At 42.8% G+C, this 12,469-nt stretch overlaps 1 protein-coding gene across 5 annotated transcripts in view; it reads right to left on the bottom strand.

The window, feature by feature from the left end:
• Positions 1–4,838: 4,838 nt before the first annotated feature.
• ptk2b (protein tyrosine kinase 2 beta) overlaps positions 4,839–12,469 on the bottom strand; it is a 134,856-nt gene continuing 127,225 nt past the window's right edge. For all 5 annotated transcript variants that reach the window (XM_062969280.1, XM_062969272.1, XM_062969288.1 and 2 more), the window contains 3 exons: positions 11,515–11,661; positions 9,827–9,907; positions 4,839–6,551 (listed from right to left, as the gene is read on the bottom strand). In XM_062969280.1, coding sequence (XP_062825350.1) covers positions 6,336–6,551; positions 9,827–9,907; positions 11,515–11,661 — 444 coding nt within the window. In that variant the 3' untranslated portion in view covers positions 4,839–6,335. The remainder of the gene's footprint in view (positions 6,552–9,826; positions 9,908–11,514; positions 11,662–12,469) is intronic.

The following is a 12,469-nucleotide window of genomic DNA, read 5'->3' as shown; positions in this document are numbered from 1 at the left end:
AGGAAAAGAAAGATAAGGAAGATAGGTAGGTAGGTAGGAAGGAAGGAAGGAAGGAAGGAAGGAAGGAAGGAAGGAAGGAAGGAAGGAAAAGAAAGCAAGAAAGAAAGAAAAAGAAAGAAAGAAAAAAAGAAAGACTAGATAGATAAATTAGCAATCACTTTGCTAGTTTCTTGGGAAAAGAAAGGAAGGAAAAGAAAGATAAGGAAGGACGGGAGGAAAGGAGGAAGGGAGGAAGGAAGGAAGGAAGGAAGGAAGGAAAGAAAGAAAGAAAGAAAGATGGAAAGAAGGAATAGATAGATAAACTAACAAGCACTTTGCTAGTTTGTTGGGAAAAGAAAGGAAGGAAAAGCAAGATAAGGAAGATAGGAAGGAAGGAAGGAAGGAAGGAAGGAAGGAAGGAAGGAAGGAAGGAAGGAAGGAAGGAAAGGAAAGGAAAGGAAAGGAAAGGAAAGGAAAGAAAGGAAAGGAAAGAAAGACTAGATAGATAAATTAGAAAGCACTTTGCTAGTTTCTTGGGAAAAGAAAGATAGGAAAAGAAAGATAAGGAAGATAAGAGAGGAAGGAAGGAAGAAGGAAGGAAGGAAGGAAGGAAGGAAGGAAGGAAGGAAGGAAGGAAGGAAAAGAAAGAAAGAAAGAAAAGATAAATAAATTAGCAAGCACGTTGCTAGTTTCTTGGGAAAAGAAAGGAAGGAAAAGGAAGATAAGGAAGATAAGAGAGGAAGGAAGGGAAGGAAGGAAGGAAGGAAGGAAGGAAAAGAAAGCAAGAAAGAAAGAAAAAGAAAGAAAGAAAGAAAGAAGGAAAGAAAGAAAGAAAGACTAGATAGATAAATTAGCAATCACTTTGCTAGTTTCTTGGGAAAAGAAAGATAAGGAAGGACGGGAGAAGGAAGGACGGAGGAAGGAAGGAAGGAAGGAAGGAAGGAAGGAAGGAAGGAAGGAAGGAAGGAAGGAAGGAAGGAAAGAAGAAAGAAAGAGAAGAAAGAAAGAAAGAAAGAAAGAAAGAAAGAAAAGATAAATAAATTAGCAAGCACGTTGCTAGTTTCTTGGGAAAAGAAAGGAAGGAAAAGGAAGATAAGGAAGATAAGATAGGAAGGAAGGAAGGAAGGAAGGAAGGAAGGAAGGAAGGAAGGAAGGAAGGAAGGAAGGAAGGGAAGGAAAAGAAAGCAAGAAAGAAAGAAAAAGAAAGAAAGAAAGAAGAAGAAAGAAAGAAAGAAAGAAAGAAAGAAAGAAAGAAAGACTAGATAGTTAAATTAGCAATCACTTTGCTAGTTTCTTGGGAAAAGAAAGATAAGGAAGGACGGGAGGAAGGAAGGAAGGAAGGAAGGAAGGAAGGAAGGAAGGAAGGAAGGAAGGAAGGAAGGAAGGAAGGAAGGAAGGAAGGAAGGAAGGAAAGAAAGAAAAGAAAGAAAGAAAGAAAGAAAGAAGAAAGAAAGAAAGAAAAAGACGGAAAGAAGGAATAGATAGATAAACTAACAAGCACTTTGCTAGTTTGTTGGGAAAAGAAAGGAAGGAAAAGCAAGATAAGGAAGATAGGAAGGAAGGAAGGAAGGAAGGAAGGAAGGAAGGAAGGAAGGAAGGAAGGAAGGAAGGAAAGAAAGAAAGGAAAGAAAAGAAAAGAAAAGAAAAGGAAAGGAAAGGAAAGGAAAGGAAAGGAAAGGAAAGGAAAGGAAAGGAAAGGAAGAAATACTAGATAGATAAATTAGAAAGCACTTTGCTAGTTTCTTGGGAAAAGAAAGATAGGAAAAGAAAGATAGGAAAAGAAAGATAAGAAGATAAGAGAGGAAGGAAGGAAGGAAGGAAGGAAGGAAGGAAGGAAGGAAGGAAGGAAGGAAGGAAAAGAAAGAAAGAAAGAAAGAAAGAAAGAAAGAAGAAAGAAAGAAAGAAGAAAGATAAATAAATTAGCAAGCACGTTGCTAGTTTCTTGGGAAAAGAAAGGAAGGAAAAGGAAGATAAGGAAGATAAGAGAGGAAGGAAGGAAGGAAGGAAGGAAGGAAGGAAGGAAAGAATGAAAGAGAAAGAAAGAAGAAAGAAAGAAAGAAAGAAAGAAAGAAAGAAAGAAAGAAAGAAAGAAAGAAGAAGAAAAAGAAAGAATGAAAGAAAGACTAGATAGATAAACTAGCAAGCACTTTGCTAGTTTCTTGGAAAAGGAAGGAAGGAAAAGAAAGATAAGGAAGATGAGGGAGGGAGGGAGGGAGGGAGGGAGGGAGGAGGGAGGGAGGGAGGGAGGAAGGAAGGAAGGAAGGAAGGAAGGAAGGAAGAAGGAAGGAAGGAAGGAAGGAAGGAAGGAAAAAAACTAGATAAACTAGCAAGCATTTGCTAGTTTCTTGGAAAAGAAAGGAAGGAAAAGAAAGATAAGTAAGTAAAGGAAGGAAGGAAGGAAGGAAGGAAGGAAGGAAGGAAGGAAGGAAAAGAAAGATAAGGAAGGACGGATGGACGGAAGGAAGGAAGGAAGGGCTAGATAAATGACTGATAGATCAGAGAGAGAGAGAAAGACTAGATAGACTAGATAGAGAGATACAGGCATCCCTTCCTCATTTGTCAGGACAAATTGCCCTATTCTGTTTTGCTTTACCTGAGACAACATCTCTCTTGGAATTTTAGGTCTTCCAGCATGGCACTGTGGTCAACTTCGACTGGAAGATAATCAAATTACCCTAGAAGATCTAGAGATCCCTACACACAACCTCTCACTAGGTCTCTCCAGGTTCTCCAAAGTGCCTCTCCTGGCATGAGTTGCAAGACCTAGAGTAGATATGGGCAAACTTGGGTCCTCCAGGTGTTTTGGACTTCCAACTCCCACAATTCCTAACAGCCGGTAGGCTGTTAGGAATTGTGGGAGTTGAAGTCCCAAACACCTGGAGGGCCCAAGTTTGTCCATACCTGACCTAGAGGTTCTCAAAGATCCCGCTTCTCTGGGCTTGTGTAGGTCTTCCAACATGATTTATGGTCAGTTCCTGGTGGAAGTGGACCATAGGAGAACATTGGAGGACCTAGAGCAGGCGTGGGCCAACTTTGGCCCTCCGGGTGTTTTGGACTTCAACTCCCACAATTCCTAACCGGCTGTTAGGAATTGTGGGAGTTGAAGTCCAAAACACCCGGAGGGCCAAAGTTGGCCCACACCTGCTCTAAAGATTCCTAAAGAGAACGTTTCAAATCAAATCCCCAGAAGTCAAAACCCCAAAGGTGGAGGGACAACTGTTGATGGATAGATGGAATAGATAAATAGAAAGATAGGGATTGATGAATGGAGAGAGAGAGAGATAAGAGAGGGAGACAGAGAAGGAGATATAGGATAGGTTAGGAGAGACAAGATTATAGATAAATAGAGACATAGGATGGATTGATGGATGGGGAGAGAGAAAGAGGAAGAAGGAGACAGGGAGAGATATGATAGATAGATGATAGATAGATAGATGGATAGATGATAGATAGATAGAGTTGGATCAGCAGATATAGGATAGATGGATTGATAGATGGACAAAACAGAATTACTTATAGAATCATAGAGACCACAAGGGCCTTCCAGTCCAACTCCCTTTTGCCAGGTCAAGAAGACACCATCAAAGCCTTCTCAACAGATGGCCATCCAGCCTCTTAGATATTAGCAGGTTCATGGAGAAATAGGGCTACAGAATTCTTGAATTGGAAGGGACTCCCAAGGGACATCCAGTCCAATCCCAATTCCGACAGACAGGAAGACACCATCAAAGCCCTCCCGACAGATGGCCATCCAGCTTCTTTGATATTACCAGGCTCATGGAGAAATAGGGTTACAGAATTCTAGAGTTGGAAGGGACTCCCAAGGGACATCTAGTCCAATCCTAATTCTGACAGGCAGGAAGACACCATCAAAGCCCTCCCAACAGATGGTCATCCAGCCTCTTAGCTATTAGCAGGTTCATAGAGAAACAGGGTTACAAAATTCTCAAGTTGGAAGGGACCCCCAAAGGACATCCAGTCCAACTCCCATTTTGCCAGGCCAGGAAGACGCCATCAAAGCTTTCCCAACAGATGGCCATCCAGCTTCTTTGATATTACCAGGTTCATAGAGAAAAAGGGTTACAAAATTCTTGAACTGGAAGGGACCCCCAAAGGACATCTATTCCAACTCCCATTTTAGCAGGCCAGGAAGACACCATCAAAACCCTCCCAATAAATGGCCATCCAACCTTTTAGATATAAGCAGGTTCATGGAGAAATAGGGTTACAGAATTCTAGAGTTGGAAGGGACCCCCAAAGACTATCCAGTCCAACTCCCATTTTGCCAGGCCTGGAAGATGCCATCAAAGCCCTCCTGACAGATGGCCATCCAGCCTTTGCCAGTCTCCAAGGCAGTACATTCCACTGGCAAGCAGTTCTTACCATCAGGGAGTTCTTTGTAATGTTTAGGTGGAATCTTTTGATAAGATGGATGAATGGATGGAGAAAGAGAGAGAGAAATATAGATAGATAGATAGATAGATAGATAGATAGATAGATAGATAGATAGACAGACAGACAGATAGATGATAGATAGATAGATAGATAGATAGATAGATAGATAGATAGATAGATAGATAGAGATTCCCAAAGGGTATAGAGAAGAGACCCGCATTCAAGACAGTGGGATTCACATGGCTTCTAATCCTTCAAACCCTGGGTTGTTTTCAGTCAAACCTCAGTTTCAGTAGCAACATTTTGAAGCTGAAATTGTGAGACATGATTAACTTCAAAGCTTGTAATTGAAAGAATTCCATTGCAAAGTTTCAACAACTTTGTGGTACAAATTGCATGATCAATGTGTTCATGGGGGAATATGTAGAGGTGCATGGATTTTCCTCCCCAACCGTTCAATGTCCTTTGTACTTGAAATTGCAGTTTTGAGATATTGGTGGGAAAAGGGGGGGTACATTTCAAACGATCAGATTTGAGATGCATGGTTCCACTCTGTGAAAATTGAGCTCAAGATTAATCTGATTGTCTTGCAAATCTCGTAAGACTCTTTGGGGGTTTTTTGTTGCAATGGGATGAACCTTCAAAGGACCTTCTAGAAACCTTTTGGATCCCCGGCGTCCACTGAGAGAGCCCTTGTCAAACTTAATCCCACATTCAGGGAAAGGTGGAGAAGAATCCGGGATTTATAGGAGTTGTGCAGTTCAGTTCAGACCTATAGCGATTAAATAAATGCTTCTATACAATTTACAAAGAAGACACCAACTGTTTCTTCTCCGACAAGCCAGTGTCCCCATTTAAATGCTTCCAAACACCAGCGGCACAGAAATGGCCTCGCAAACTTATTCTCCCAGTGCAAGGCCTTTAAAGCTCGGAGAAAATCTGGAACAATCCTTGGAAAATTGCAGAGCAATCCCTGGAACAATTCTGGAGCAATCTCTGGAACAAACTGTGGAGCAATCCTTGGAGAATTGTAGAGTGATCCCTGGAACAATTCTGGAGAAACCCTGACGTGATTACGGAGCAATCCCTGAAGTAGTTCTGGAGCAATCCATGGACCATGGAGCAATTCTGGAGCGATCCATGAAGCAATCTCAAAAGCAATCCCTGGAGCAATAACAGAGAACCCCATGGAGCAATTCTGGAGCTATTTCAAAAGCAAACCCTTGAGCAATTTATGGACCTACCAATGAAGCCATTCTGGAGTGACCCGCTGAGCAGTCCTGAGAACAGTAGTAATGGGAGATGTCCACAAGCCAACCCAGCCATCTCATCAATCTCCTCCATCATGAGACAAAGCATGCTCAGAGGGACCTTTGAAGGAAGCAGACTGGATGGAAGAACGAAGCCACTTCCTTTGGTGGGATCACTGGTTCTGGCTTGGGTTGAGGTCCTACAGAGCTTCAGTTGGAGATCCGTTTCACGTACCCAACATCAAACATAGTCAATGTGCAAGGCCAAAATTCACATAGGTGCAATGCACATTTACAGGCTGCTCCATGTCATCATCAGCTGATCATGACAACTGTACACTGTCTAAAAAACCAACTCTCCTCACACATATCACAATTGACCCTATGTCACCAATTGGGTGCTGGCTTCGGAGTCCACTGACTAATCTGGATTAAGTCTTTTCCCATCCCGGGACTATTATGTACACAACAACGCTTTGTTGAGCAGCCTCCTCTCCAAAGCCCAGGAAGACCGGAGTCCCTTCCGTGGCCCAATCAACCTACGTCCTCTTCTCTTTGGAGTCCCCTTCCTTGGTCCTCAGAAGACAGACGCGACGACACCGAAGACACAAGCGTGTTGCGGAAGGGCGGGATGAGGGGAAGGTAATATGGAAGCCGGTGGGAGCTGTTGCTTTAAAAAAGGAGGGAGGGAGGAGCCAGCATTCTCCCCGGTCACTCGAAAGAGACCTTCACCAGGTTGGCCCGGATCTTGGCTTGGTCAACGGCGTCCAGGAGGTTCTTGGCATCCACCGCCAACGTGTGGGAGGCCGTCAGCATCTGGCGCTTGCACTCTTCGCTCAGTGAGGTCACGGCGTTCTGCTGGGCCAGGCGCATCTTGTTGATCAGCTCCGCAAGGTCCTTGTTGAGCAGCTTCTCAGTCCCTTCAATCTGCCAAAGGATGAAACAGAAATAGAGACATGTCTTGTTAAGTGTTGGACCTAGAATCTAGGATACTTGTGTCATGTGCCGGGACTCACCCGGCTTCAAGGGCTGAGGTTTATTGAACAAACACAAGGTGAGCTGTGGCGCAGACGGGAGAGCAATGAGTCATTGACCAGGAGGTCATAAGTTCGAGGCCCGCTCGGAGCTATGTTTGTTTGTCTTTGTCCTGTGTTAAAAAGGCATTGAATGCTTGCCTAATATGTGTAATGTGATCAGCCCTGAGTCCCCTTCGGAGTGTGAAGGGCGGAATATAAATGATGTAAATAAATAAATAAATAAATAAATAGTTCAAAGCTTGGGCTGACAAAATAGAATTGAAAGACACAGCCAGAATAAGTCAAATCAAGGTCAAGAGTCTAACTAATGCAGACTAGCTGAGTACTATTAAACCAGTTCAGGTGCAAGGATAAACAGCAGACAAAGTTACAGTCAAAAAGTCAGGTGCCAGCAATTCACAGAAAAATGTTCAAAAATGCAAGATTTTTTTTCATGTCAGGAGCGACTTGAGAAACTGCAAGTCGCTTCTGGAGTGAGAGAATTGGCCATCTGCAAGGACGTTGCCCAGGTGACGCCCGGATGTTTTGATGTTTTTACCATCCTTGTGGGAGATTTCTCTCATGTCCCCGCATGAAGTTGGAGCTGATAGAGGGAGCTCATCTGCACTCTCCCCGGGTTGGATTTGAACCTGGCAGCCTTTAGGTCAGCAACCCAACCTTCAAGTCACAAGGCTTTAACCCACTGCACCACCGGGGGCTCCTAATGCAAGAGTGCAAACTGAAGTCAGAGTTCCAAAGTCAAGCCAGATAGTCAGGAGTCAAACTAAAATCCAAGTCTATACATCAAAGTCAGGAGGTCAATCCAGAATTCAGAGTCAAGGATTCAGGATATAACAAGGTACAGAACAGGTTTATAAAAACCTCAGGGATGAGACTTATAATGCAGGGCAGCAGAGCAAGGATCCAGGATAAGAGTGCCAAAATATGACATTATCTGCTACCAAAGAGATATCGATCTCTCGCAGACCCCTTTTTATCCAGTGATCTCAGCCTTCCCAGGTATTTATTTATTTATTTATTTACAGTATTTATATTCTGCCCTTCTTTCTCACCCCAAAGGGGACTCAGGGAGGATCACATTACACATATAAGGCAAACATTCAATGTCTTAACATAGAACAAAGACAGAGACAAACGCAGACTCTGAGCTGGCCTCGAACTCATAATAATAATAAATAAATAAATAATAAACTTTATTTTTATATCCCGCCACATCTCCCCAAAGGGACTCGGGGCGGCTCACAACAGGGACAAGCCTGAAACAACAACACAACATATTTGACAAAATATGACCTCTTGGTCAGAGTGATTTGTTGCAGCTGGCTGCAGCTGGCTGCTCACCAGCCTGCGCCACAACCCAGTAATGCCAGAAGTCTGTGATGCTTTCCTGGAGGAGGAGGAGGAGGAGGAGGAGGAGGAGGAGGAGGTGGTGGTGGTGGTGGTGGTGGTCGTGGTGGTGGCCAGATTAGCCCTTCCAAAATCACCTCCCTGCAACAGCTGAGCCAAGCTAGACCACCACTGCTCAAGACACTGGGGTTCAAATCCCAATTTACTTGTGGAAACCTCTTGGATGATCCTGTGCAAAAGTCACACTCTCTCAGCCTAAATGAAAGGCAGTGGTGGCCCGTTTCCCTTCAATAAATCTGGCCAAGAAATCATGACTATTGGACTGAGTCTTGGTCTAGGACTAAACACTTCAAAGGTGCCAGATCTATCTGATCTTGGAAGCCAAGCAGGGTCAGGCTTGATTAGGACCACTGGCCCTCCACATTCATAGGTTTTAACTTTTAAGGGTTTAATAATATGATCTGTTTAGGAATCTCTAGGTGCTTTGGGGGGGGGATATGGTGAAGTCCCTGCAGAATATTCCTTGAGAGAGCATTAATTTATGAATACCGAAGCCCTTCAGGGCAATTCTATGGCTGACTTCCAGCAGAGGTTGACCACAAATGTGCCTTGGGGGATCCAAACAATTCCTAGGGAATTGTTCTCTCACATAAAATTGCTCTTTCGGTGTTACTAGGTTTTTTAATTTTATTTTATGGGGCCCTGAAGCCCACAAAGGTAGAGGGTCCCCTGTATTTGTATGGGAGGCTGCCAATGAATCCCAGGTGTCATACACTCTATTTCAGAGGAAGAAAACCCTATGCCAGGGGTCCTCAAACTTTTAAAGCAGAGGGCCGGTCCACAACCCTTCAGACTGTGGAGGGGCCGAATTATCATTTGAAAAAAAAATACGAACAAATTCCTGTGCACACTGCACATGTCTTATTTGTAGTGCAAAACAACAACAACAATGAAAGAACAAAATATTTAAAAATGAAAACAATTGTAACCAACATAAACCTATCAGGATTTCAATGGGAAGTGTGGGCCTGCTTCTGGCCAATCAGATAGTCAAGTGAATTAGGATTGTTGTTGTTGTGCCTTCAAGTCATTTCAGACTTTGGGCGAGCTTAAGTCTAAAATTATTTATTTATTCATTTGCTACATTTATTTACTACATTTATATCATGCCCTTCTCACCCTGATATACAATATATTATATTATTAGCATAGCACAATATTAGCAATATACATTACTATGTTGAACTATACCACTATATGTAATATACAACATATAATGAATATTATTATATGGTATTATTATTAGTATAATATTGTATAACATTACATTATTATCAATATTATATGTATATACAATATATTATATTATTAAAAATGATATAAAAATATTATGTTATAAAACTAAGGGCAGGGGCCAGGTAAATGACCTTGGAGGGCCGCATCCGGCCCCCGGGCCTTAGTTTGGGGACCCCTGCCCTATGACATCCAGTGGGGTTGCCATAAATCAACATGCAACAGAGAGATGCAAAATGATTAGTGAAGCCATGGAAAGCCCAATGGGCATCCCTGGGCAAGTTGCACTCTCTCATCCTCAAGGGAAATAAATGGCAAACCTACTCTGTGACAAAATTAGCCAAGAAATGAGCCTAGAGGCAAATTAAGTTGAAGTTGACTTGCAGATGTGTAAGACCAATTTAGATCTTGTCTAGACTGTGGCATTGCTACATAACTGAAAACAACTCTCTATTTTAAAACAATAGTATTATTTAGACAAGCATCAAAGCTATTGATTGGCAGCTCTTCCTGCATCAGACCCACCTCGGTCCGGGCCGATGAAGGCAGAGCCGGGAGGATGTCATCCACGCTCCCCACGAGTTTCCGAAGAGAAAGGCCCACGTCCTGCCATGAAAGATGAGAGGAAGCAAAATGTTAAGGTGAAGATTCTTTTTTTTTTAAATTAACTTTATTTTGAAAGTTTAAAAGTTACATTAAGAAGTAAAGAAATAGAGCAGAAAAACGGAAAAATAAATGGTCTCTGATTTATCCTCACCTGGCCAAAAGAAAACAACATGAGCTTCACTCTCTAGGCCTCCCAATATTGACAGCTTTCTTGAACACTCCCTAGTCCTCAAGTTACACTAGGCAACATGTTTTTTGTTCTTAGGTTAAAAATGTCATTTCCTAAGTGATTCTATCATAAAAACATGGGAAAAGTTTATTTAACGGCAAAAAACTTTGTTTTTGAGGGAGGGACACCTTGCAGCACCCTTCTTGGATTATTCTTTGAAACCTTGTTTTGCAACAATCTTTTGGAACTTTACCTTTGCTTTTTAAGAACTGTTTATTCTCTATTTCCTAATAAACTACAAAAGACTTCAACCTGTGCGCAGCCTGGTGTATTAAGCAAGGTGAAACTAGCCTGAGGTGCAACAGCTAGTAAGTTGAAATGAAATCCAAACAAGACAGAGGTACTCCTGTTCAGTCGGAAGGTGGATCAGGGTGTGGGGTTATAGCACTCACCCAGAAAACACAGGTGTGCAGTCTGGGGGTGGTCCTGAACCCATCACTGACCCAGGAACCCCAGGTGTCAGCAGTGGCCAGGAGCGCCTTTGCACAATTAAAAATTGTGCGACAGCTAGGCCTATACCTTGAGACACCAAATCTGGCCATGGTAGTCCATGCCTTAGTCACATCCCGCTTGGACTACTGCAATGCTCTCTACGTGGGGCTGCCCTTGAAGATAGTTCGGAAGCTTAATCTGGTTCAGAGATTGGCAGCCAGATTACTAATAGGAGCCCCATACAGGGAGAGATCCACTCCCATGTTGCGGCAACTCCACTGGCTGCTGGTCTGCTTCCGAGCTAAATACTGTTGGTGTATGTTGTTGCTGAGTGTGAAATGTTAGATCAAGTGTTGCTGTTGGATTGTGCATCTGTGTTCTGGCAAGCTTTCCAACAGCACACAAGTTAATTACCAGCCAGCCCTGATTGACTGCCTGCAGGGCCAATAGGTCAAGTCTTCCGGTTTCAACAGCATGGACGGAACATTCGTCATGGACAGTGGAATGTTGGGTGTTGCCAGTGTGTGCTGATAGCAGACTGCAAAGAGAGAGGACATGCTTTACCCTTGTGGGGAAGCATGAGCCCAGAGAGCGATGGTGTTTGTTATTGTAGCTGTATATACTTGTAAATAAATAAAGCCTAAGAACCGCTGGGATCAGCAGAATAACGACTGAGGTGTCATTTGTCGGTGCTGCTTTCGCTGGATGCTTAAGCAGTCTGACTGGAGAGTAGAAGGTGAGAGAACCTGTCTCACCAATAAATCAGGGTGTTGCGGATGTGATTTTTTAAAAAAAACCTGGCAAATACAAAGTGCTGGTCATTACACCTTTAAAGCCTTAAACAGCTCGGGTCCATGCTACTTGACCAAACACATCTCCTCTGAGAAGAACTGGGGTTTCTTTTTTGTATTTTGGGGATTGTCTACAGAAAGAAATATTGCAAGACCTTTACAGCCAGGATGTAGCGCTCGGGTGGGTGGTTGCTGACTTCGTTCTTGAGCTTCAGAACCGCTTTCACCAGCTCCATGACGTTACTGTAGACGGCGTCATCCGTCCGGTCCAGGTTTGCCGTGGGGTTTGGCTGCAGCGACATCTGAAAGAAGGGGGAAACAGGTCAATATTTCTGACAGCCAAAGGAAATTATGTTCTTTCCTAAATGGAAATGCGAGGCAGAGATTTTTTAACAGAAATATTTATTAATTACGAGATGGTTCATGATAACAACCTCGATTAATATTACACTATGTACTGTGACACAATTTTTGTTCCTGGGTTATAAATGTCATTTCCTAATTGGTTCTATCATAATAACACAGAAAAGGTTTATTAAACTGCAAAAAAAATATTTTGAGGGAGGGACATCCTGCAGAACATTTTACGAGAGTTTCCAATGAAGTCTCAACCAATTCAACCTAGTTTGTGGCATAAAAATGAAGTTTCTGGAGTATAACAACTACGTTCAAAGTAAGGACTGCACAATTCAACAGGAAATAACACTTTCAAAACAGGAGCTGAAAATGTTTCAAATTTTATTACATAGTGTTATCATAGATCACAATCATAAAAATATCTATAGCAGGGCAGAGGACAGGATCAGAATCCAAAATGACCTTGGCAGATTAGAAAGTTGCAGAATTCCAACAAGGAGAAATGTAGGGTATTGCACTTAGGCAGATATAAGGTGGGGTTACTCCTGGCTTGAAGCAGTCCTTGTGAAAGGGATCTTGGTGCTTTAGCGGACTATCAGCTGAACATAAGCCAAGAGTGTGATGCCGCAACTCAAAAAGCCAATGCAATTCTGGGCTGCATCAATAAGATTATAATGTCTATGACAGTGTTTCTCAACCTGTGCGTCCCCAGGTGTTTTGGCCTACAACTCCCAGAAATCCCAGCCAGTTTAC

This window comes from Anolis carolinensis, chromosome 1 (assembly GCF_035594765.1).
Source record: "Anolis carolinensis isolate JA03-04 chromosome 1, rAnoCar3.1.pri, whole genome shotgun sequence".
NCBI classification, from domain to species: domain Eukaryota; kingdom Metazoa; phylum Chordata; class Lepidosauria; order Squamata; family Dactyloidae; genus Anolis; species Anolis carolinensis.
This window is presented reverse-complemented; position numbering and strand designations above follow the sequence as displayed.